Source organism: Chiloscyllium plagiosum, chromosome 2 (genome assembly GCF_004010195.1).
Source record: "Chiloscyllium plagiosum isolate BGI_BamShark_2017 chromosome 2, ASM401019v2, whole genome shotgun sequence".
Classification (NCBI taxonomy): domain Eukaryota; kingdom Metazoa; phylum Chordata; class Chondrichthyes; order Orectolobiformes; family Hemiscylliidae; genus Chiloscyllium; species Chiloscyllium plagiosum.
In genome coordinates this window covers 115958686-115984567 of record NC_057711.1, presented here as the reverse complement: position 1 = coordinate 115984567, position 25882 = coordinate 115958686, and the positions used below count along the sequence as shown (strand labels likewise).

Here is a 25882-nt window from a genome sequence, read left to right as displayed (position 1 = left end):
CTGGCGCTGCGAGGCAGCAGTGCTAACCACTGAGCCAACGTGTCACCCTAACCAAGATTTTTGTTCCAGTCTTTCATCTGGCACTGTATCAAGTTTTGTTGAATAATCTCTCCTGTGATTCTTTAAAAAACTTCTTTCATGGGACATGGGTATCATTGTTACCCATTCCTAACTGTCCTTGTACAGTTGCCTTGCTATGCCTATTTCAACACAGCCAAACAGGATGCTGGATGAACACAGCAGGCCATGCAGCTCAGGTAGTGGAGAAGTCGAAGTTTCGAGTCAAGACTCTGCACCACCTTTTCCACCTCCTGATGCTGCCTGGCTTGCTGTGTTTGTCCAGCCTCCTGTCTGTCTACTTTGGATTCCAGCATCTGCAGTCTTTTCTGTCTCCAACTAGGAAGGGTAACCAGATGCAAAATGTTAACTCTGATTTCTCCTCACAGATGCTGCCAGATCTGCTGAGCTTTTCCAGCAACTTCTGTTTTTTTTTGCCCGAGTTAATTGTTTTACCTTGTTGCAGGCCCATACTAAGCAAGGGTGGCAGATTTGCTTCTCTAAAAGGATATGAATGAAGCAGGTGAGTTTTTACAACAAGTAGTTTGATTGCCTTTCAATTCTCAATTTAATTTTTATTGGTTAAATTTAAGCAGCACAGTGGTGCCATTTGATCCCATGACTTTACAACATTAGCCTGGGCCCCTGGATTACTGAAACAAAAAAATACTAGAAATCAATGATCAGGCAGCATCCATGGACAGAGGGAGCGCACAAGCTAATCCTTAGAGTCTAGATAACCCTCATCTAGACTCAAAACATTAATTTGCTCTCTCTCCCTCTCCATGGATACTGCCTGACCCATTGTGATTTCCAGCATTTTTATTTTCAGTACAGATTCCAGCATCTGCAGTAACTTAGCCCAATAACATCACCACTACACCACCATCACCCCATAAAAGGTCCTTTGCAATTCTTGCTACATTAAAAAAAAAGTGCTATACAATTTCGTCCTGTGAGCTGCAATGATCAGTCACCAGCAGCCTGCAGAAAACAGTAGGGATAGACGCCTGGTTCCTCATTCAAATCATTTTCTAACATCCATCCATTTATTGTGCCATCAAGTCTTCCACTTGGCCCAAGCAACATTAATGGAAATGGGTTAATTTTACCATCCTTTGTGTTAAGGGAGTTTCAAGTGGAATCCTCAGAACATTAGTACTGGAGTTATCAGTGCCTAATTCTGCAGCATCAATTAATTACCATCAGAAAAATAATGTTACATGCCAATATTCTTGGTCGATACAGAAAGGCAATTTTAATTCCATTCTTGTGGGTAGGGCTCCACCATCTTCAAGCCAGAACTTTCTGGCTCAGATGAAAGGAGCATGATTTTAAAAAAGACATAGGGGGCTTTTCTTTAAAAAAAGAGAAACAAACAGATTCGTGTGTGGAATAACTTCCAGGGGCAGTGGTGGATGCCAGTACAGTTACAACATCAGTAAGAAATGTATGGAGGGATATAATTAGATTAGATTAGATTCCCTACAGTGTGGAAACAGGCCCTTCAGCCCAACAAGTCCACACCGACCCTCCAAACAGTAACCCACCCAGACCCATTTCCCTTTGACTAATGTACCTAACACTATGGCTATGCTAAATTGCCTAATTCACCTAACCTACACATCTTTGGACTGTGGGAGGAAACCGGAGCACCCGGAGGAAACCTATGCAGACACGGGGAGAATGTGCAAACATTACACACAGACAGTTGTCAGAGGCTGGAATCGAACCTGGGACCCTGGTGCTGTGAGGCAGCAGTGCTAACCACTGAGCCACCGTAAGTGAAGGCAGGTGGAACTAGTTTAGTGTGGGATTATGGTCGGCATCCATTGGGTGAACTGCAGGGTCTATTTCCGTGCTGTATGACTCTTAAGACCCACTCCAGAAACTTTAGCACGATACCTAGACGGATATAGCGAGTGGAGTACCCGAGGAATGCTGATTCGATGGAGCTGCTAGCTTATAGATGAAACACTAAATCAGAGGTTTGCAACTTTTTTTCCTTAATTAAGTAACTCTGAAATAAATCACAAACTTCTGTGGAACTCCAACCTGCTCTGCCTCCTCCCTGTCACAGTGTAAACCACTATTGGGGAAAAAAAAAATTGGGAACTGAAAACAGTACAAAATCTTTTGGGGTGCTGGAGAAGCCTGGTTGAAATGTGCTCCAATAAGATAATGTCTTTCCCTTTCAGTCCCATCAAAAAGATCCTATTGCTGCTACTCAAGCAAAATAGAAAAGGGAGCCAGGGAGTCCTTCCTGGTATCTTGATCGAAACCTACCCCTTAACAGATTTTATTTGTTCGTTATCCAGTGCGTTTTTGTGTCAGGTTACGGAGCACAAATTATTTGACTGCTCTTTGTGACAGTAATTTTCAGTCATAACTGGCTTTGGCACTTTCTGAATGGTGCCATATAAATGCAAGGTATGTAGTTTCCCTAATTTCAGAAAGTAACTCCACCACGAGCGAACAACACAACAGCTTTTAAAAGACATTAATTAGTCATAAATGCCACGGTGGAGTCAGGTTTCGGATCCGAATCAGCCATGGATATTGACATTTGCTGACTGTGACATACCTGACATTCCAGGCAGTTGTGAAGTCTGGATTTAGAAGCAGCAGAGTACAAGTGAGATCAGTCAGTGCTGAGGAGGAGGGAGAGATGTGGGGGCGAGAGGAAGAAACAAAAATGTATTAACCAATCTTATTTAACAGCATCTATTCACATAAAATGAATCAAAAATCTGTGCCAGGAATTGAACAGGTTTCCATTAAATCCAATTCCGTTGCAGACACTAGCAAATTATCAAGCTGCAGCTATTCCAAACTTCAAAATCTAATTTTCTACAATGTAGGAGCTATAAAATGCTATATTTGGAAAAGTTGGGGGTGGATCAGAATTCATTACTGCTTACAAGACAAGAATAAATATACAGATTGTCAATTGAGTGAGGATGGCCATGATGCAGGATGCTCCCGTTCGAAGAAAGAAATGTTGGTTTACACACCAAATCTCAGCAAAACAGCAGGCAGCTACTCAAACTGAATGTTCAACCATGGCTAAAGTGGCAGACTGAATGATTCCAGCACCCACCCTCGTGGCTGGCTTCCCACTTGCCATTCCTTGTAAACTTCAGCTCATCTGAAGCTCTGCACTCCACAGTGGAAGAAAAAACCCAAACTTACTCGTCCATCACCACCTCAGCTTACTGGCCTCTCTATCCTCTCATGCCACAACACAAACCTGTCGTCTTGGTGTTCAAATCCCTCTCTAGACTCGACCCTCAACATCGCCATAATGTCCTTTAATGACCAATTCTGGTCTCTTGCCCAATCCTGATTTTTAATTGTTTCTCCACTAGTGGATAGGCTTCAGTTACCTTGGAACTAAGCTGAAATTCCATCGCCAAACCTCCATCCCTGTCCTCAAGACCTGTCTTTTTAACTAAAGCATTTTGGTCAGGTGTCCCAAAAAATCCTTATGTGTCTCAGTGTCGAATTTTGTCTGCTTGCTCTTGAAAAATGTCTTGGGGTGTGTGAATATGTTAGAGGTGCCACATAAATTCAAATTGTTGTAATCCAGTCAGAAAAAATGCTTAAAAACTAAATGGCAATGGCTACATTTAAAATGAAAAAACATGCAGATGTCAGAAATTAGAAACATGAAGAAATTTGAGGTTTGATCTAAACTGTTCACTGCAATGGTCAGACCAGGGCTACACTCCGTTCAGCCACTCAAGGAGACAGCTCAAGCTAAAGAGCTCAGAAAGGAGTCCAAAAGCTAAAAGAAGCAAAGATTGAAGACGCTGTCTTTTTCTGCCCTAGGACGAGGTGACCTCAAGACAGTAAAGTGTTTAAAAAAAAACAGCCAAGTGAGGAGTGCAACCTTTAATAAAGCTGCATAATCAGGACATGCTGCACCCAGTGAAAGCATAGGGCAGAGACATCTGGAAGAGCTCCAGATTAATAAATGGAATGATTTTTCAAGAAGAGTCAAGGAGAGAAAAGATCTTGAAACTGTTTTCATGAAACTGTCTCAATGAGGAAGTACTAATTTCTTGGTTTTGTGCAATTTCTTGGCTTTTGACGGTTTCTGATTAACAATAACTTTAGAGTGAATATTTGATTCTAATTAATAGGTTATCAACATGAAACAGATTTTTACAATACTTAATATTTATATTTTTAAAAATTCACATTATTTTGCCTTTGTGTTTATTCTGATATGGACCAAGATGTGCAGCAAATCAGAACACTAATTCAATTTCTTCCCATGATATTCTTTGTACCAATATTATTATAGGACAGCACAAACATCTAGACAGCAAACAGGAATTCACATTACTACTGTTGTGTGCTACTGATGAGTGGTTCCATTTTAACTGCTGTCCTTAGACCGAAGACAACAGGAGTAAGGGGCAAAGACCAGGACTCAACACCAATAGTACTGATCACAATCAGAAGAAGAGGAGTTGATTAAGAATGAAAATAACATGGTGCCTTTCACAAGCTTACAAGGGTCCAACAGAAGGAGTAACTTTGAAATGTCATCACTTCACAGTGTAGAAAATATGGCAGCTGATTTGTGCAAAGCAAAGGATCCCTGAAACAGTAGCTGGGCAAAGATTAAATAAGTTTTCTTTTGTCAAAAGCACAAGGTTGGTTGAAGATCCAATGCACATCCAGGACACAAAGGACTTGCTGATCTTCAAACGGATAATGCATTGAGACCTTTATGTCTACCCGAGAGGGTAGCCAGTATCTCATCTGGAAGACAGCATCTCCAATAGTGCAGCACTCCCCAGAAAAGTGAGTGCCAAACTGGATTGTGCTGGAGTCTTTGGATAGGGAATGGAACCAACTGACACAGCAGCAAGAATCTAAGCTCAGTGTCACAGCTAACAACGTACAGATGGGAAAAAAACCCAGAAACCGCAACAGGAACAGGTTCACCACATTCGTGCCTGCACATGTGTATGCATTGTGTTGAACACTTGGCTTCACTATAATTCTCCATCACCTGCAGCCTTGATAAATTCTTGTCAGTCAAGGATAGGCTCCAATGAAACTACATTTACCAGAGCTTGGCATAAATAAAATTCACTTGTTCGGACTGATATTATGATCTGAGATAAAGATTACAGAAATCAAAACATGAGTGACTGTGGAATAGAAATGAAAATCTTTTGATAATAGAGATTGTAAAATAGGTGCTCATCTTCTTTAATAAACTGTAATCATTCTGAAAAGCATTCTGTAAACTTGCTACTCATTAAAATAGAGACTAGAAAGAAAATCACATTGTGATTACAATAGCTGCTCCTTCACAACTTAACCACTTAATTAACCCTGTTACTTCTTAAAAATAGAAAAATGTAAAGATATGTGCCAATTCTGCATATGTATAGATAGAAACCTGAAAGCTAAAATGGCAATTTAGCATCTGATTACTAGGGAGAGGGGCTACCCAGAAAGAGAACGACAAAAAAAAAGAGATTTTTCAGTGGTTATACAATTTAGTCATTAATTTCTCCAGGTCCCAACACTTAACATTATCGTTGAATAGGTACAAGTATTGACAGATTATCTGTCATCACTGGCATTAAGTTTTAAAAAATTAGCACGAAGTTTCAACCTGGAACTAGCATTTAGGAAAGAACAACATTTCAAAATTCCCAGTTGGTGCACTTTATATTGTTGTTCCAAAAAACATTTGTTGCAATACCACAAGGAATTTATGGCTGAAATACTGAGTGAAAGGGAATGCCACCACGTGGGGAGAAAGACAGAAACTGCAAGGCTAGAGAAATCTGATATAATACAGAATAGGAAAGACACAGACTACCCAGCCGCAGGAAACAGACCATATAAATTTGAAAGTGGATTTTTATGAAGCACAATTCAAACTTCAAAAACCAGATCAAATAGGCCTGCATTAAGAAGGCATCTCAACATACACACGCTTGCATTTATCAGCTAGTTATTTCTGGAAGATCAGTTGCACTTCTTTATATCTCCACTAATTTGACTACTGAACACCATCACACCTAAGTCCCATAATACTTCGACTTGGGACCCAAATTTCAAATCCTTCTTCATCTACTCCAGCCATCCAACAACTGAGATCTCTATACTCCTCCAATTCTGACTCCTGGTAAATCCTGGATTGATAAATCACTCCAATGGTGGCCATGCCTCCAGTCATTAAGGCCCCAAGCTCACCAACGTGCTCCCTGAACATCTCCACGTCAGTGTCTTTAACACTGTCCTTGAAACCTACTCCCGAGACCAAGCTTTCATACAGCTAGCCAAGTGTTTTGGTGTCAAATTTTGTTTTGACAACATTCCATTTTAGAACCTTTTTAAACCCTGTTCCTTTGAAGTTTTCTATAAATGCAAACTATCGCTGAGCTTCAATACTTGAAAAATTGGATACTGTCACAGAAAAAAGAAATTCACTGTTCATTGCAAGTCTAGCTGAACAGTTAGTAAAATAGCAATCACTTACCATCTCTGTCTAACCACAGCTTTCGTTGCCTATAGAGAACAAGTTTGCTATGGACACAGGGTAGAAGGAGCTTAACACACCAGCTTTCCACACCAAGCTTATTTTCAACAAAAACTATAGGACTCCGATTGTACCGGGCTTCAAGACATGGAATCAATCCAATTTCATCACTGCAAAAACACAGGAAAAGAAAATTAAAAACACCCCATGTCCACACAGGAAGCAAAGCACAAGTAAAAATGGCTACTTTCACAGGTAAACCGTGATTGAATTTGCTTTTCAAGTTGGTCTTTGCACATCCAGTTAGTGCTCCAATTGGCAGAATTGGTCAAGAAACAGGAGGCACCAATTTAAAGTGAATGGCCAAAATAATGAAAGGTAACACAAGGAAATCAGTCCTCACACAATGGCTGGGGTCAGCAACTCTTTGTTTGAGAATGTGGTGGAGGCATATTCACTGGAGGCATTGGAGAACGAATACTAGGCCACAGAACAATATATTTAAAAAAAAGAGAGCGCAACTAGATAACTTGTACAGAGCTAGGACGAGGTCAAAAGGATGAACGTCCCCCCTTTGTAGCCATTGCAAAATAAAAATCAACATACAAAGATGAGCTGATTGGAAATGCACTGACAAATGCCCAAATCCTCTCGGAAGGGCAACAGAAACAGTCACGTTTACAATGATATTTTTCAATGTGAATGTCAGAGGGAAAAAAAAACTGGGTGTTTTATAATTTTTTTTTAAAAAAAAGGTCAGTGGGTCACTTTGGCACAGGAGACAATCAAGCCTCTTCCACCCCACCCCACCCCACGTAGTGGATTCACAAGTGATAGAGAATTCAGATGTACAAAAGGACAAAACAGCATCGTGCCCTGATGTTTACATCGGCGACCGCAAAGCAGCCGGTTTGTGATTGCAATCTGGAAATAAAAACGCACAAGGTCCCTTTTGAAGTTTGATGCTGTTCAGAGAGGAGGGACTCTTGGAGGCTAACGCCAGGCTCTCTCTTTTTACTGCCTTTTCCCAGCCCTGGGTTGTTTTAAAACAGCCAGTGACAGTGAGGATTGAGCAGGCTGCGCTATTGTCTGAAGCTCAGTGGTGTCGCCCCCGGGCAGTGGGCAATGCACCCGCGGGGCTGCGGCACGCCGGCACTTACATGTTGGGGTTCCTCCTGAACGCGTTGGCGATGTCTTTGACAACCCTTTGAACCAAAACGTCCACCTCCTCTTCCGACTCTGCCATCTTCCTCATTCAACTCGCCGGCTGCAGCAACACTTCCGGGGCATGACAAACATTTATTTTGTATTTTTTTTTAGGGAGAAGGCGCAAAGGGAGAACTGAAAAGTTCTTGAAACACAGACACAAAGCGGGGCAGCAGAAAGGTGCAGAGGTCTACCTTCAGCACCCGGTTGCAAACCCTGCCCTGGGGATTCTGCAATTTTAAAGGACAGAATTTGCAACTTAAAAGAAAAAGAAACATTTCTCCCCGATTATATTCAGACAACTTTTACACCCTCCCAAATAACTAGGTGCTCAACTCAACGATGAAATTCAAAAATCCACCAAGAGTAAACATTTGGAAGGCTTGATTTCCCCCACCCCCATTTGCCCTCACCATGGCAACCCCCTTCGCAAACAAGTAATTTATAACTAAACCAATTGCATTTATATAGCGACTTGTAATCATCCCCAAGACATCGTAACGGGCTTCAGGGTCAATTAATTTGGTTGTCGATTTTGCTCGGACCCAATCCCAGAGGTAGAACCATCCGATTCTGGGTCACCTGCCCAAAGCACTTACTTTATACCCTCTGTGATAGTGTCTAGGACGTATGTACCTTTACCTGACATGTCTTGTGTCACAGGTATCACCGTGCCTCTAAGATGGAAGCTCGAAATTCAAATCCAAGCATCTGCTGGATGTTAAGAATGTCAGACTAGACAGGATGAGCTGAATGGCCACCCATTTTGTGTTAACACTAACTGCAGGGGGCAACATTGAGTTATTTCAATGTCATGAACAATAACTTGCATTTATGTAGCTCCTTTAACACTATCAAGCAGCAGTTTATGAGTACTGTCAGACAAAATTTGACAATTAGGAACTTTTGGAACAAGTGGCATACAAATGATTGAAGACATAGAGATTCTAGGGACATCTTTAAAGGGGCATAAGAGGTGCAGAGGTTCAGAGAGGAGATTCCTGGAATGGCCAATTACATGTCCTCCATTTTCATCGCTCCAGCTTTCAGATACCTGCGTGCCAAGTTCTGGAATATTCTCTGTCTTCCTCATCCTTAAGTATCATCCATCAAGATGCCATTTAAAATCTACCTATTTGGTCAGACTTTTAGCTAAATGTCCTATTTTCTGTGGCTCAGTGACAAATTCACCTGAAAATTGTGAGTGGCTTTGGCAGGGTAGTCATAAAGGGTAGGTAGTGGAGTGGAACAAATGTAGGGCCATCAAAATAAGACTGTCCCGGAATAAGTCAAATAGGAAATTCGGAAGAAGCTTCTGTAACCAAAGAACAGTGGGAATGTGGAATTTGCTACCACATGGAATGGTTGACACAAAGAGCAGGGATACTGTTAATGAGGAAAGAATAAAAAGAGGAGGCCATTCAACCCCTCAAACCTTTTCCACAATTCAATGAGATCATGAACAGATTGAGACCTTGAATGTTTTTCAAACTTTTTGTTACTCATTTGTGGGATGCGGGCATCACTGGCTGACGATTTGTTGCTCGTCCCTAACTGCCCTTGAGAAAGTGATACTGAACAGCCTTCTTGAACTACTGTAGTCCACCTGCTGTGGGTTGACCCACAATGTGACTCCAGGATTTTGACTAAGTGATACATTTCCAAGGATGGTGAGTGGCTTGGAGGGGAGCGGGAAGATGGTGGTGTTCCCATATATCTGCTATCCTTGTACTTCTAGATGGAAGCGATTGTGGGTTTGGAAGGATTTTTGGTGAATTTATGCAGTGCATCTTGTAGATAGTATGCACTGCTGCTACTGAGCATCGGTGATGGAGGGAGTGAATGTGTGTGGATACAGTGCCAAACAAGCAGGCTGCTTTGTCCTGGATGGTGTCAAACTTCTTGAGTGTTGTTGGAGCTGCACCCATCCAGGCAAGTGGGGAGTATTCCATCACACTCCTGACTTGCCTTTTAGCTGGTGTACAGGCTTTGGGGAGTGAGTAGGTGAGTTACTCTCTGGAGTACTGCAAGCCTCTGACCTGCTCTTGTAGCCACTGCCTTTATGTGGTGAGTCTAGTTGAGTTTGAATATATTATTGATAGCTGAATATATTAAAAATACACGCATTTTACCATGAGAAGTCAAACTGACACTTTTTAAAAGACATTGCATACATAAAACACAGTACAGGCTGGAGATGTGTGGCTATATTCCTATTGCAAATCTTAACTGTTAGATTAGATTAAGATTAGATTACATTACAGTATGGAAACAGGCCCTTCGGCCCAACAAATCCACACCGCCCCGCCGAAGCGCAACCCACCCATACCCCTACATTTACCCCTTACCTAACACTACGGGCAATTTAGCATGGCCAATTCACCTGACCTACACATCTTTGGACTCTATCACAAATTTCTCTATCACAAATTAAATAAAACCTTTATTTAAAATCAAACATTTTAATTTGTAAATTGCAACCAACTTTTGCAAACTCGCCAACTTTGGGGAAATAGTTCAGCAGCGTAGGGATTCCGTTTAAGGCCAGTCAGTGTTCACCGCCCCAAGCGTCCATGGCAACGGCGTTAAATGATTGCAATGTGCGCAGGGCTTTGCTATTTTAACGCCGGACAACGTTTGTTTCAGTCACTTTTGTTGCTTGGGATAAACCTCAGAGCCGCCGTCTTCGCAGCCCAGCGTAAAGTCGGCGCTACTTTAGAAGGCGAGCAGAGTCCTCACTTAGCCCTGGGCAAAGTGTCTCTTTAAAGAGGAAAAAAGACAGGGAGGGAGAGGTGTCACTATAACAACAACAACAGACAACTGTGGGCTAGGAGGGAACTGAGAGATAGGCAGAGGAGTTGAGTGACAGCTAGGATTGTACTGACAGGGAGAGCACTCTGTGGCAGGGAAGAAACTGAGGGAGAGATAGAAGAGAAAAAGGAGAGAGATAGCAGGCGACTGAAGGGGAGACAGGAAAGTAATAAGAGAGAGCGAAGTAGTGGGAACTAAAATAGGAAAAGTAGAGGGAACTGAGGGGTGATAGAAGGGAATTGAAAAAGATAAAGAGAGACAGGCAAAATCTAAAAAGACAACTGCATGGTGGGATGATGAGAGAGGGAGATAGGAGAGAATTGAGAAACAGAGCCCTATTCAGAAGGAAGTGAGATAGCAATAGAGACAATTGGTAAGAGAGAGACAGTGCTAATAGAATAAACTGATAGAAGGAGGAATATAGATGACCATCGTAGAAAACCATAACTGGCAGAGGATACATAAAGGAGGTAATGATAAGTCAATAGTTAGAGCAAAGGATATGTAGAGGTACTCTTTAAGAAGGAGACAAAAGAGCGTGTGAAGGCCTCGATCAGAGGGAGATTGGAAGGGGTAGAGGAGTGTGTGAAGGCCTCTATCAGAGGGAGATTGGAAGGGGTAGAGGAATTGAATTGAGGAAGATATTTAAAACAAGGTAGCCAGCACAAATAGAATTAAAAGAAAGTAAAGGCAGGAAATATGAAAAATGATGCTTAGAAAATGAGAGATACCAAGTGAATGAAAGCAACAGACAGAGAGAAGGCAAAGTATAACGGCAGATAAGGCAGTAAGGGCAACAAATTTTATTAACAGCCAGAGTTGTAAATATACCAAACAGAGGAAGGGAGGGAAAGATAGTTGACAAATGAGACAAACGCATCAAATATGAGCAAGAGAATTAAGTGAGGCAGAAACCTGAGAGAGAAAGATAAGAAATAACAGAGATTGGAGAGACTGTGACAATTATTGAGAGACAGCACTAAGCTGAGAGAAAAAGACGAGAGATCAAAGAAACTAAGAGTATTGAGAAAGGGTACTTTTTGTGAAAGTGCCAAGGAATTATTGGCTAGAGGAGCAAGCCATAATAAGAGTGGGGTGAGACAGAGAGGCGCAGGGAAATAACGAGGCTAAAGCAGTAGATAGAGTTTGGGTGAGCACACAAGCCAACCAAGGTTAGCGGGGCAGCACGATGTGGGCAAACTGGAACCTCCGTCAGAATTTTCAACTGGATAATCCAGATCGAAAAGGTTCTCTTACTCTCCGCTCGAATTATAAGAAATACAGCAGGCCCGTGTTAGTCTGCAACTGGTAAGAGGTCAAAATGGAAGTTTTATTAAACTTTGAATAGCTTCTTCAATATAAAGGCAGTAGGAACCACAATAGCACTTTTGTTTTGGTACATTACCATTGAGTATTCTGGGATGTTGCAGCTCTATTTCCTCTGTTAATGCTGAAAATGATCCTAATGGCAAAGAGGGTAGTTCAGACAGCTTTATAAATCAAGTCGACACAAAGTTTGGAGAAGACAGAGAGGGGTGGGGTGGCAGAGAACAGGTTGTGTGTGCTGTCAGCATTGCTTGTACACTGTGACAGTTTGTTTATTGGGCCACAATTTGCTGTGAATGTTGCATTGGGGCTATGGCATTGCTGTCACTTATGTGGGAGTGCCACAGGACTGCAGAGGAGGTGTAGTCACGCAGTTTGCCCTAATGTCCTCTTAGCTTTACAAAGCAACATTCACTTGTCTTTGTTGCATAGCTAAGTCATTAGGAAGTGACTGTATTCTCACTGTAGAAGCAATGGGAGCAGGCTTGAGGGGCCAAATGGTTTACTCTTGTTTCTTCTAAAGTAAAAGCAAGGCAATCAAACGGGGAAGACTGATATAATAAAACAAAGAACTGCAGATACTGGAGATCTGAAACAAACAAAAACAGAATTTGCTGGCAAAACTATGTTTGGCAGCATCTGTGGAGCGAAAACAGAGTTAAGGTTTCAAATCTAGTGGCCCCTCTTCAGAACTGATTTAATTTGTTATTTCAGTGCTCCCTCAGTGCTGCACTGATAGTGCCATCCTCAACTTGAGGTTCACTAGACTGATACCAGGTATGGAGGGACCATCTAATGAGGAGAATTTAAGTAGATTGGGCCTGAACTCATTGGAGTATAAAATAACAAGAGGTGACCTTATTGAAGTATACAAGATTCTTTGGGAATTGACAGGGTAGATGAGGAAAGTTTGTTTCTCCTGGGAGAATCTAGGACTGGTGGGCATGATTCAAGAATAAGGGGTCACACATTAGGACAAAGGTGAGGAGGAATTTCTTCTCTTAAGTGGTAGTGAATTGTGGAATTCTTCATCACAAAGGGCTGGTGTGGCTGAGTTGTTAAATGTATTATTTAAGGCTGAGACAGATATTTTTAATCGGTGAAGGGATCAAGAATTATGGGGAAAAGGCAGGAAAGTGGAATTGAGGATTATCAGATCAGTCTGAATGGCAGAACAGACTCAATGGGCCAAATGGCCTCCTTCTGCTCCTATATCTTATATCTTTTGGTCTTGTGTCTTCATAACTCTGGAGTGAAACTCAAACCCACAGCATTTTGACTTAGTGGTGGTCTCGCTACTCATGAGAAACAGGATAGGTCTGACTCCTTGAGTTTCTCTGTACTTTTCTTCTGTATAACACTAACACAGTGCAACCACAATCTCTGTACCAGCTGAGGTAGTTCTTGGGATTTGCTTACTCAACTTGTCCTGCAATGGTGTCTTGGCTAAAGCCATTAATTAAGCATTCCTTGAACACTGAGGAAACTACGTGGAGTCTTCTTCAGTGTTGATGCCATCTTTCTGACCCAGGTTAACCATTTGCTTTAGTGCTGTCCCAGTTGCTCCTTTGGATCAGTAGTGTTTATCGTCTAGAGCTGTATTTCTGCTCACTCCAACTACTGCTGCCCCTGTCCACTGCTTACATGCATGCTTTTCACATGGCGTAAATCTAACCACTCTGATTAGGTATCTTACAAATTAAACTGTATTTTAAATATACATCATGAGTCACAGAGAAGAATGGGGGCAAAGAAAAAGGCCATTTGGCCCATTTTGCCAATGCTTAATGTAAAACAGATTCAACAACCCCTACTTCCTCAACAACAGTATTTTCCTGTAGAATATTTGTGTATTTGTCCAAATTTCTTTTGAAAGATATTATTGAATCTGCTTCCAAAGCCCTTTAGGCAACGAGTTTGAGATCACAAAATGTTACTGACTTTCTTGTCAATCACCTTAAGTCTGAGTCTTCAGATTACTGACCCTCCAGTCACCAGAACGTTTTTCCTTACTTAGTCCACCAAAGTCCTTCAGGATTTTGCCCATTTCTATCAAATCTCCCCTTAGCCCTCTTTGTCCTAAGGAGAATGCTTTGACATCTCCACATAATTGAGATCCCTCATATCCCAGATACTATTCGAGAAAATTTCCTTTGCACCCTCACCAAGGCAGTAACATTCACTCCAAATGAGGATAGGCTGGGATTGTCTTCCTTAGAGACCTGATAGAAATGTAGAAGATTGAGGGAAATGGATAGGAAGGCATCTTTTCGTGTTCAAGGAGTCACTAAACAGGGGTCAGAGAGTTAAGGTAAGAGGTAAGAGTTGAGAATACATTTTTTTCACGCCAAGGGTAAGAGGAATCTGGAATTCTCTGCCTGAAAAGGTGGTGGTAGTCTGAAACACTAATAACATTTTAGTTGTATTTAGATATTCAGTTGTTTTGCCAGAGTTTCCAGAGCGATGAGCCAAAAGCTGGGAAGTTGGGATCAATATAGTCAGATCTTTATTGACTGGCACAGACGTGAGGGGCCGAATGACCTCCTTTAGTGCTGTAAATGTCGATGAGTTTGGAGCCCAAGTTTTCTTTGATGGCACCTTCTAAACCTATAACCTCTGTCACCTAGAAGAACAAGGCCAACAGACGCATGGGAACACCACCCTCATCATGTCTCACTCCATCCTGACTTGGAAATACATCACTGTTTCTTCACTGTTTGCTGGGTCAAAACATGGGGGCTCCCTTCCTGGTAGTATTGTGGATATACCACATGGACTGCATTGGTTTATGATGGCAACACACCAGCACTTTCTCCAGGGCAGTTAGGGATGGGCAATAAATACTAGTCTGGTCAACAATGCCCACATCCCTTCAATTAATAATTTAAAAAATGGACTCAAGAGTTTTCATGCTGTATGACTATGAATCATTTTATCTCTCCACCCCCGTGGCTCCCAGCCTCATTCCTAATGAAGGGCTTTTGCCTGAAACGTCGATTTTTCCTGCTCTTCGGATGCTGCCTGACTGCTGTGCTTTTCCAATCTTGAGTCAAGAGTTTTCATATCTTTCCATTTGCAGGTATCAGCACAGAGAAGCAGAACCTAAGGATTATGATATGGATGCTATCCCAGAAGGATATTGGAAAAACTTACACCGCTCAACGTACAAACGGTTTATAAGTGTTCCCCCAGGAGTAAGTGACATTTGAATCATTAAATGAGTATATTGTTTCAACTTTGTAATTTTTGGTCGATTTTATCTTTAAGTTGACGAGCTAAGATCCACTATTTGACTCCTGGTCATACAACATGGAAACAAACCCTTCGGTCCAACCAGCCACACACAACCATGTTCCCCAAACTAAACCAGTCCCACTTTCCTGAGCTTGGTCCGTCTCCCTCCAAACCTTCAAATGTATCCAAATGTCTTTTAAATGTTGTAATTGTACCTGCATCCATCACTTTCTCTGGCAGATCATTCCAGACACCAACGACTCTCTGTCTAAACAAAAGGTTGGCCCTCATGTTCTTTTTAAATCTTTCACCTCACTTTAAAAATATGCCCCCTAACTTTGAACTCCTCCAGTCTTGAGGGGGGTGGGAGTGGATCCTGGTCATTCACCTTATCTATGCCCCTCATGATTTTCTAAATCTCAAATAGGTCACCCCTCAACCTCCTGTGCTCCAGTGAAAAAAATCCTAATCTTTCCAGTCTAATTTTATAAACAAACCCTACAATCCCAACAGCAACTTGGTAAATCTTTTCTGAAACCTCTCCAGTTTAATAATATCTTTCTTATAACAGGGCGACACAATACTCCAGAAGAAACTTCACCAATGTCCCATACAACTTCAACATCACATCCCAACTCCTGTACTCAAAGGTGTCAAAGTAGATTTTGGCAAAGCTTGTTGTTGTATTGATGGATTGTACACACATCCAAGCGAATTGATGATGGGAGCAGGATGTTTCTGGGTACAAACTGGTCCATTCACCATGATAAAACAAGATTTCCCCATTTTTAGGAATAACCTTCAAAGATGCAATATGATTTGTATTAATATACCATTTGAATCATTAGAGAATAAACCGTGACCTTGGAGATAATTTGACTTGGAGTTAATTTTCCCTCCAGACTCGGTGGGTAGAATTTCTCACTCTGGGGCGTTAGGATGAGATTATAATTCATTCAAAACTTTTCCGCCTCCATAAAAGTAAACTTGAGCCCAGAATATTGTGAGTTCGAGTCCCAGTCTCAAAAAGGTTGAGCATATAAACCAACTGGCATTCCTAGTGTAGATTTGAGGAATACTGCACTGTTGGTGGTATTAACGTTTGCAGAAGATGTTAAACAAGGGCCATCTCTCTACATATAGGTCTGAAAGAAATACTAAGGAGTGCCATAAGCAACACCCATGAGGGTGATCTGGTCCTCCACAAAGTCTCTGTGACAATAACTGAGGAATTCCATTGAGGAGATGGTCTTTGCAGTACTGAAGACTGGAGGTGAACATCAGGACCATGCAGAAATCCTGACATAGCTAACTCTGCAGATATTGTCCAGGAAATTGAAATTTCCTTGGGGCAATTACCTGACCTGTGAAACAATGCTCCTTCTAAAATATTTTTCCTCAGTGTGCCGATCTCCGTATTTGGCAGCAAATTCCAAAACCAGAAGTCAACGCGCCAGCACACCGACCAGCATGCAGCCACACAGCTTAGAAAGAATGCTCATCTAGAACCTTCTAAATTCTGAATTATAGTGAGAGTCTTCACAGGCTTTTGACACACCTGAAGCTGAATATTTACCAGGAAAAGATAGAGGACTGAAAACCTTCTGTAAGTCCTGGAATAAAAATGAAACTGACCCCAAACCACCCCCCCCCCCCCCCAGTCCTGGCAACACGCGCGCACAATCAACTGAGCCATTGCTGACCCCTTGCCTAACACTCCCTCCACCACAAGCCCTGACATCCTGCCGCCCCCTGTTTCTGCAACTTCCTCCAGCCCTATTCCATTCTAAGATCCCTGTACTCCCCTAATTCTGGCCACTTGAACAGTTCTGAATTTGCTCATTGCTCCATTGGTGTCCATGCATTCAGCTGCTGAGGGCACAAGTTCTGAAATTCTGTCTTTAAAATCTCTTCAGAATTTCTCTTTACTTCCTCCATTCAAAGGTGCTCCTTAAACCTACCTCTTTGACCAAGCTTTTGGTCAGCTACCTATCATCACCTTATTTGGCTCAGTGTCAGATTTATTCGATAATTACTGCTATGAAGTTACTTTGGACATTCCACTTTGAAAATGCAGATAAATGTGTACTATTACATGTTCATAATTTGCTGAAAATGTGTTGCTGGAAAAGCACAGCAGGTCAGGCAGCATCCAAGGCTCATGCCCGAAACGTCGATTCTCCTGCTCCTTGGATGCTGCCTGACCTGCTGCGCTTTTCCAGCAACACATTTTCAGCTCTGATCTCCAGCATCTGCAGTCCTCACTTTCTTCTCATATTCATAATTTCTCAAGATTAAGAAACTTTTGCTGTGAGCATCAATTCACATTAATCCCATTATATTATTTTCAATTTCTCACTCTTTGTTGAGTTGAACTGAAGGGAACCTTGGGTATTAAGTCAGAAAGCATTTCTATGCACAAAGGCTCATGGAAATCTGGTACTGTCCTACCCTGGAAAACTTTTGAGGCTATGGGCCAATTGAAAATTTTGTGGTTAACAAGATTCTTGCTGATTATAGATATCAATGGTTGCAGTACCAACGTTAATATACAGATCAGCCATGTTCCAACAGAATGACCGTATAGGCTCATAAGTCTGTGGGACATCCCAGTGCTCCTGTTTTCCTTTCTGTTGGTCAATGTTGGGATTTAGTGGAGATTTTGTGGGACTTCTAGTTTCTTCAGTGTGAGAAGCAGTACATGAAATTAAAATCTGACTTCTTTTTGTTGCAGGACTGGAGCACCACGTCCGAGGCATTCATGTCTCAAATTAGTTTTAAGGACGATTATCGACTCAGGGAAAAAATGCCATTAATGGATCAGAAAACAGCGGCAAAAGAACTTCGTAAGAGGTAAGTCATTGAGAGAATGCTGCAGTTGATTAATGTAACCTTAAAGGTTTTTGCAAAATCTTCAAGTGTAATCATCTGTACTGATAAATTATACTTATGATGAGGCCCAATTTATTTTCTTTATTTTACATGTGCTAAAATTTTGATGTGCCTGGCTGTCAACTTTTGTTTAATAATCATTTTTCTGAAGTAACTTGGCGTGTTTCACTGCAAGAAAGGCTTTATGAAATGTAAATTGTTATTCATGCAAATACAACAATATCTTTCATAGTAGTTGTGTCAGTAGATGGCGATATGGTTATAGATTTCAATTTCTGGTTCTATCTGTTCTAGCGTTACAGACAAAATGGAGCTAAGTCAGTCCTTAGAGTCAAGACCTCTGCTATACCATTGTGTCAGACCTGATCTGCACCATTTTGGAGTGGCCTTCCAACTATATACTGATCTGATGTTCTCCTTCTGCAGTCATTATTCCAACTGTTACAAACTGTGTCACACCCATTGACCTGACTGAACCAATCTGTTGTATGATTCCTCAGAATCTTGGGCGGATATCTCTCCAACAGCATTCTGTACCTACTTTCTTTTAGCCATACAGTTGTGTTGGTTAGCACAGTTGGCTGGACAGTTGATTTGCAACGCAGAGTGATGCCAGCAGTGTGGGTTCAGTTCCCTGAGGTCACTCTGAAAGCTGTATGTAAGGAGCAAGAGGGTAACTAGAGAAAGGCCCACTCTGGGACAAAGGATGGTAGTTATGCGTGGAGTCAGTGAAAATGAGTGAGATTCTTAATGAGCACTTTGCATCAGTATTCACCAAGGAGAGGGACATGCCAGATGTTGAGGTTGGGCACAGATGTTTGATCACTCTAGGTCAAGTTGGCATAAGGAGGGAGGAAGTGTTGGGTATTCTAAAGTGTTGGGTAGACAAGTCCCCAGGTCCGGATGGGATCTATCCTCAGTTACTAAAGGAAGTTAGAGAGGAAATAGCTGGGGCCTTAACAGATATCTTTGCAGCATCCTTGAACATGGATGAGGTCCCGGAGGACTGGAGAATTGCTAGTATTGTCCCCTTGTTTAAGAAGGATAGCAGGGATAATCCAGGTAATTATGGACCAGTGAGCCTGATGTCAATGGTAGGGAAGCTGCTGGAGTAGATACTGAGGGACAGGATCTATTTACATTTGGAAGGAAATGGGCTTATTAGTGATAGGCAATATGGTTTTGTGCAGGGAAGGTCATATCTTACCAACTAAATAGACTTCTTTGTGGAAGTGACAAAGTTGATTAATGAGGGAAGGGCTGTAGATGTCACGTTTGATAAGGTTGCCCATGGTGGGCTGATGGCGAAAGTGAAGTTGCATGGGGTCCAGTGTGTACTAGCTAGATGGATATAGAACTGGCTGGGCAACAGGAAGCAAAAAATATTGGTGGAAGGGAGTTTCTCAAAATGGAGAACTCTGACCAGTGGTGTTCCACAGGGATGTGTGCTGGGACCACTGTTGTTTGTGATATACATAAATGATTTGGAGGAAGGTGTAGGTTACCTCATGAACAAGTTTGCAGATGACACTAAGATTGCTGGAGTAGCAGATAGTGAAGGGGACTGTCAGAGAATGCAGTAGAATATAGATAGATTGGAGAGTTGGATGGAGAAATGGCAGATGATTTCAACCTGGGCAAGTATGAAATAATGCATTTTGGAAGATCCAGTTCAAGAGCAAACGATACAGTAAATGGAAGAGCCCTGGGGAAAATTTATGTACAGAGAGATCTAGGTGTTCAGGTCCGTTGCTTGCCTTGAAGGTAGCAATGCAGGTTGATAGAGTGGTCAAGAAGGCATAAGGCATACTTTCCTTCATTGGGCAGGGTATTGGGTACACGAATTGGCAGGTCATGTTATGTTTGTATAGGACTTTGGTCTGGCTGCATTTGGAATACTGTATACAGTTCTGTTTGTCATATTACTAAAAGGATGTGGATGCTTTGGAGAGGGGCATGGGGTTCACCAGGATGCTGCCTGGTATGGAGGGCATTAGCTATGAAGAGAGGTTGAGTAGATTAGGATTACTTTCATTAGAAAGATGGAGGTTGAAGGGGGACCTGATTGAGATCTACAGAATCATGAGAGGTATAGACAGGGTGGATAGTAAGAAGCGTTTTCCCAAAGTGGGGGACTCAATTACTCGGGGTCATGAGATAAAGGTGAGAGGGGATATGTTTAAGGGAGATATGCATGGAAGGTTCTTTACAGAGGGTGGTGGGTGCCTGGAACGCATTGCCAGCGGAGATGGTAGAGGCAGGCAGGGTAGCATAATTTAAAATGTATCTGGACAGATACATGAATGGGTAAGGAGCAGAGGGATATAGACCCTTAGAAAATAGACGACAGGTTTTGATAGAGGATCTGAAGTGGTGCAGGCTTGGAGGTCTGAAAGGCCTGTTCCTGTGCTGTAATGTTCTTTGTTCTTTGTTCCCTCTTCCCAACTTTCCAACCTTGTCTCTTGTCTGAGGTGTGGTGACCCTCAGGTTAAATCTATCTCTGAGACAGCAGTGCTCTGGTCCCCTTGGACAATGGCGACTTTAACTTTTACACCTGTGTGTAAAATAATTCAGTTTATTGTAGTGAAAATGCTGTTTTCCACACTGGACATGCCTTCATTCCTTTTGCTTGATGTCCTCTGCAGTATTTGCATTCTGCCCTTTATTCATGATTATTCTGCCCTTTTGACCCGGAATGTCAACCAACATGATGGAAGGCCTAGTATGTTCTGCCATAAATGTGCTGGATCTTCGGATTTACAACCTTGGCAATTCTACAACTATTAATCACTCTTCTGAGAGTATGCTTCTCCTCTGTCAATGGATGTGCTCTCACTGAAGGATCCCTTAGGCCAAATCCAATCCAATCTCCTATTTGCACAGGATTCTATGAGCTGACCTAAATAATTCACATATTCACAGATGGCTTACTACACAGTAAGAGGCCCTTCAGCCCACTGCGCCTATATCTGCATTGCGCTCTTCAAATGCTTTTAGTGGCAGCTTTCACAGCTCTGAACGTTGCTTTGTCTTTTTGTCAGTAACTGCGTTTCTATACAACATTTCAACACTCAATCTCAGCTCCAGTTTAACGCAATGTTATGAGCTTATAGGGTAACAGTCTGGTCTCCACTGCCTTTATCGTAAAGATGAATCCCTCCACCACCAACCCCCCAACTCTCCAACCCCACCCAAAATCAGTACCTCATGTTAGAAGTAACATGGCAACAGCAAACTAGGAATGACATTGGAACAGTATTGCATTTCTATCTCAAACACACTCCTAGCTATTCTGACTCCCTTTCTTGTTTCCTCACTGTGAGCGTTCAGGAGAAGGAAGCAGTGAGCAAGAGAGACAGTGAGCAGGAGAGGAAGCAAGTAGGAAGATGTCAGCCAGTAGCAGTTTTGGCCAGCGGCAGTGTCATTTAATAGGAGAGAGTTGGAAATGGAACAGGAGGGAGTTGGGGAGAGGGAGAGGTGGCAAATGGGAAGGTCAGCAAGTGGGAGAGTGTTAGGAAAGGCATGGGAAAGAATGAATACCAAAGGCTGGCAAATTGGAGGGTCAGCGAGTGGGAAGGCTTTGAGCAGGAAAGAGAGTTGTGGAGGGAGAGAATCAATAGGTGAGAGTTGGAAGCAGGTGAGAGTTGCAGAGGGAGAACATGTTGGGAAGGAAGCAGGAAAGTCGCCTAGCAGTAGAAGAAGGAGAGGATGAAAAGTGAGCAGGAGAAGAAAATGGCCAGTAACACAGCAGGCCAGCGAGTGGAAAGCTGATGAGCAGGATGATCAGCAAACAGGAGAGAACCAAGATGGAGCAGGAGACAGTCAGCAAATGAGAGAGTGTTAGTGGGCAGAAGAGTCCATTAATGGGACAATCAGTGAGCAAGAGGCTAGGTGAATGGAAAGTGTTAGGAAGGGAGTGGGGCGAGTTTGTTCGACAGAGGGGCTGACTTACGGGAGAGGGGGAAAGTATTAAGTCAGTAAAAAGAGTTGGCATATTTCTTTTATTTTATTAAAATATTCTTAATTATTAGAAGTCATTTACAAATGAGTTTCACATGCGTAGTATTTCACGTTAAGACTTTAATGTTTCAGCGTTTTTCTGACAAGAAAGGTTCAATGAAAGCCAACTGCAGCTTTTATACTGATTGTAAAAGAAAAGCCCTATTCGCTTAAAATTGAGGTTCTCAAGAACACATCTGCAAAGTTAACTGAGAAATTATGGTACTCAATCAGTTTGAAGTGATTGTGGCAGCTATGTTTCTAAATCTTCATTTTTTTTCCATTTATCAAAGAAACTAAGTTTGCAAAGTGAAACCATTCCAGTGCAAATGCTCCTTGCCCCCAGGCATGGGTCACTTGAAAACCCTCTCCCTTCTCTTATTTCAACAGGCTCACTTCTATACTCCAACTTATGTCGAGCTTGGCCGAGGCAACTCCACTCTGACACACACATTCATGGCAAGATGAAATTGTTCCTACCCATTTTTAGCCTTAAATTGAAAGTTATTTGGTGACTGTTTGAACCATGGTTGTCGCCAGTGTTGCTTTTGCCCTGGCTGCAACACCCAGCAATGGCATCAATTAACCAACAATGATATATCCACCATATAAAAGGGCAAGGCCAACAGATACATGGGAATCACGCATTCTGTAGATTATCCTAAAGCTTTGCACCATCCTGACTTGGAACAATATTACCATTCCTTCACTGTCACTGGTCAAAACCTGGGAAAGCCCCTTACTGATCGTAGGTGTACCCACGCCACATAGACTGCTGTGATTGAAAAATGCAGGTCATTACCATCTTTTCAATTATGATGATCCTAGCTGATGTCATTACTGGCCAAGGAAGATGCCAGATTGAAATCTGGCTTGAGAGATAGTATTTCATTTTTATTTTTGATTCAGTGAGGTAGTTTCTTGTTGCAAATTTGGCTTTATCAATTCGAAGAAGATTACTAAACAAAATAACATAGGAAAAAAAGCAATATATATAAAAGATCTTGAAACGCACAGTAAAAATGTAATCCCATCAGTTCCAACAAATCCCATTACAGTACTCAAACATCATAGAGAATGACCTTTTCTATCCCACATAGTATATGATTTAGCTGTGACTTCAATTCCTTGTCAGGAGAAACTGATAGCTTCTTTCTTAGTATGTTACGTAACTGAGCATAAGCTTTCTCTGCTCTAATCGCAGTTTCAGTGTTTTAACTAAACACTTCTGGTCTGGAAAGGTCATATATTTTCAGCTTCTTCCTTTCTCAGAAGCGACTGCCTTACAAATTTAACATCACCTAAATCAGAATTGCACAAACAAAATATGTTTTAAGAATCAAGCAATGGGTGTTTGCCCTGATCAAAAGAAAGCAAAACCTGACATTCTGAGATTGAATGTGATGCCCAACAATTTACTTTGTTCACTTGTAAATTTTTCCCAAAGTAAGAAAAACCCATTACTCTCCAAGATGTTTTTAAAAGAAGTCACCATGGCTACAGAAATACTGACAAGATATTCACTAAATCCTTTCGTAAAATCCATATGCCACTAGTTCAAATTTATAACTCTGAACTCAATAATACATGATATTAAAATATATATCAATAACATATGTCACATCACAATGGCAATTAGGAATAGGCAATAAATGTTGTCCTAGCCCACCACACTCACATCCCATGATCAAATGTGAATACCTTCAGACTCATTCACATGCATGAGGTAGGATTTCTGTTTTGAGTGCACTTGAAGAGCTAGGCACACCAATTTCTGTTTTTGTAAATATTAAGAAAAAAATTAATTTTTTTACAAAAATACAAAATCACGACAAAACAGTATAGCAACCTTATATTATAATGGCAATAACAGTAAGCAAACAAACTACTAAACTCCACAAACCACTGAGGAGAGAGAAAAGAAATGACAAAATCTGCAATTCAGTAAATAACTAGAAGAAAAACTAAATTAAACCAAGTTAAACCAAGGTATATTAAATTGCATTCGGTTAAGTTAATGCACTTAGCGCAATCCCCCATCAAAGGGAGCATCAGTAGGTATACCCGTGTTTGTTCAGGATTCTTCCTCCCAGGGGCCCCCGGACCGCCAGACACATCCCTCATGACTACACAAAGGCCCTGACCAACAGAGCCCGACATGTCTGCGTCTATATAGTTCAGAAAGGTCCACCACATCCTATTAAAACAGTTCTGGTGCACTATACTCATAAGGAAGTCCGGGGGATGTGCTTCATAACTAACCTACACCACTCCGAGAGTCCTGGGGATTCTCTGACACCCAGCTGATTAGAATGTTCTTCCTCACACAGAATGAAAGAATATTATATGGTTTCTTCCCATGCACGTCCAAAGAAGGGAGATTTGGCAAATCCAAAAGGAGGGACACTGGATCCAACTTAACCTCAATTCCAAAGACCTCTTCCAAAATACTCGCAATGGCACCCCAATACCTGTGAAGCTTATGGCATGACCACATGCAATGAGTAAGAGTGCCAACATCTGTTTTACATTTGGGGCACATTGGGGACGCTCTTATCTTAATTTTTGCATGCCCCTCCGGTGCCAAATGAGCCCTGTGGAGTACCTTCAGTTGCAGAGCCTGCTTCCTATTATAAATCAAAATCTTCCATATGTTCTCCCAAATATGCTCCTCCACCTCTGATGAGATTGCCACCCCCAATTCCTGAGTCTAGATTCCGCACAGTCGCTCAATGTCCTTCGAAACATTGCCTCCTAACAAGTGATAGAGAGCTGACCAAGAGAGCGCCCGTAGACCGAGCACTCTTCTTTCCATATCTGACCTATAGGGACTAACCATCAATGTAGTCTTTTTCTATATAAAGTCCCTAACCTGAAAGTAATAAAAGAAGTCCCTCCTGGCTAGCTCATATTCCTGACTCAGCTGCTCGAAAGACATCATGACTTCCCATCAAATAAATCTCCCAAACAGGAGACTCCTCTAGACTCCCAGAGCTTAAAGCCAGAGTCCATCAACACTGGCCAGAATCCGAACATTCCTACTATGGGAATGAAAGGGGAAGTTTTTTGTAAGTTGCCTTAATCTTGTCGCATCATTCTCCATGCTTTAACCGTGTTAAGGGCAATTGAATTTCTGCAGTGGTCCATAACAGTCCTCATCTTGGAACAAAGAGAACAAAGAAAATTTACAGCCCAGGAACAGGCCCTTCGGCCCTCCAAGCATGAGCTGATCCAAATCCACTATCAAAACCTGTCGCCCAATTCCTAAGCATCTGTATCCCTCTGCTCCCCACCTACTCACGCATCTGTCCAGACGCATCTTAAATGAATCTTGTCCATAAACAGCCAATTGATGAAGGGGTATTTTGCCTGGGAAGTCTCGATGTCCAATCAGATTGACCGTGGGTCCTGATAAGCCCAGTCAACCACATAGGATAATAAGGAACTCAATTGATATTTCTTAAAATCCGGGAAACCAAACCTCCCATCCTCTGTGGAAGCTGCAATTTGGCCAGCTTAATAAGAGGCCACCTATGATGCCAGATGAAAGATCCAAGCCAATTGTAAAGCCTCCATAGTGCTTTCTGAATTAGTGGTGCTGGAAGAACACAGCAGTTCAGGAAGCATCCGAGGACCAGTAAAATCGAGGTTTCGGCCAAAAGCCCTTCATCAGGAATAAAGGCAGAGGGCCTGAAGGGTGGAGAGATAAGCTAGAGGAGGGTGGAGGTGGGGAGAAAGTAGCATAGAGTACAATAGGTGAGTGGAGGAGGGGATGAAGGTGATAGATCAGGGAGAAGGGTGGAGTGGATAGGTGGAAAAGAAGATAGGCAGGTAGGACGTCAT

General features: G+C 42.0%; 2 protein-coding genes across 3 annotated transcripts in view; one reads left to right on the top strand and one right to left on the bottom strand.

Annotated features, from left to right (window-relative positions):
• Window positions 1-8545, bottom strand: part of ptar1 (protein prenyltransferase alpha subunit repeat containing 1) — a 42852-nt gene extending 34307 nt beyond the window's left edge. The window contains exons 1-4 of the mRNA XM_043716706.1: window positions 8420-8545; window positions 7732-8007; window positions 6572-6741; window positions 2642-2708 (exon numbers count right to left, since the gene is read on the bottom strand). Of these exons, the coding sequence (XP_043572641.1) occupies window positions 2642-2708; window positions 6572-6741; window positions 7732-7826 (332 nt within the window). The 5' untranslated portion in view covers window positions 7827-8007; window positions 8420-8545. The remainder of the gene's footprint in view (window positions 1-2641; window positions 2709-6571; window positions 6742-7731; window positions 8008-8419) is intronic.
• The window catches only part of LOC122563187 (protein C9orf135-like), a 47746-nt gene continuing 23811 nt past the window's right edge, over window positions 1948-25882 (top strand). Inside the window, exons 1-3 of one of the 2 annotated variants that reach the window (XM_043716724.1) lie at window positions 1948-2045; window positions 14994-15108; window positions 17883-18001. In XM_043716724.1, the coding sequence (XP_043572659.1) occupies window positions 15031-15108; window positions 17883-18001 (197 nt within the window). In that variant the 5' untranslated portion in view covers window positions 1948-2045; window positions 14994-15030. Of the gene's footprint in view, window positions 2046-11184; window positions 11897-14993; window positions 15109-17882; window positions 18002-25882 lie in introns of those variants that run through there. The other variant, XM_043716713.1, reaches the window with a different exon arrangement.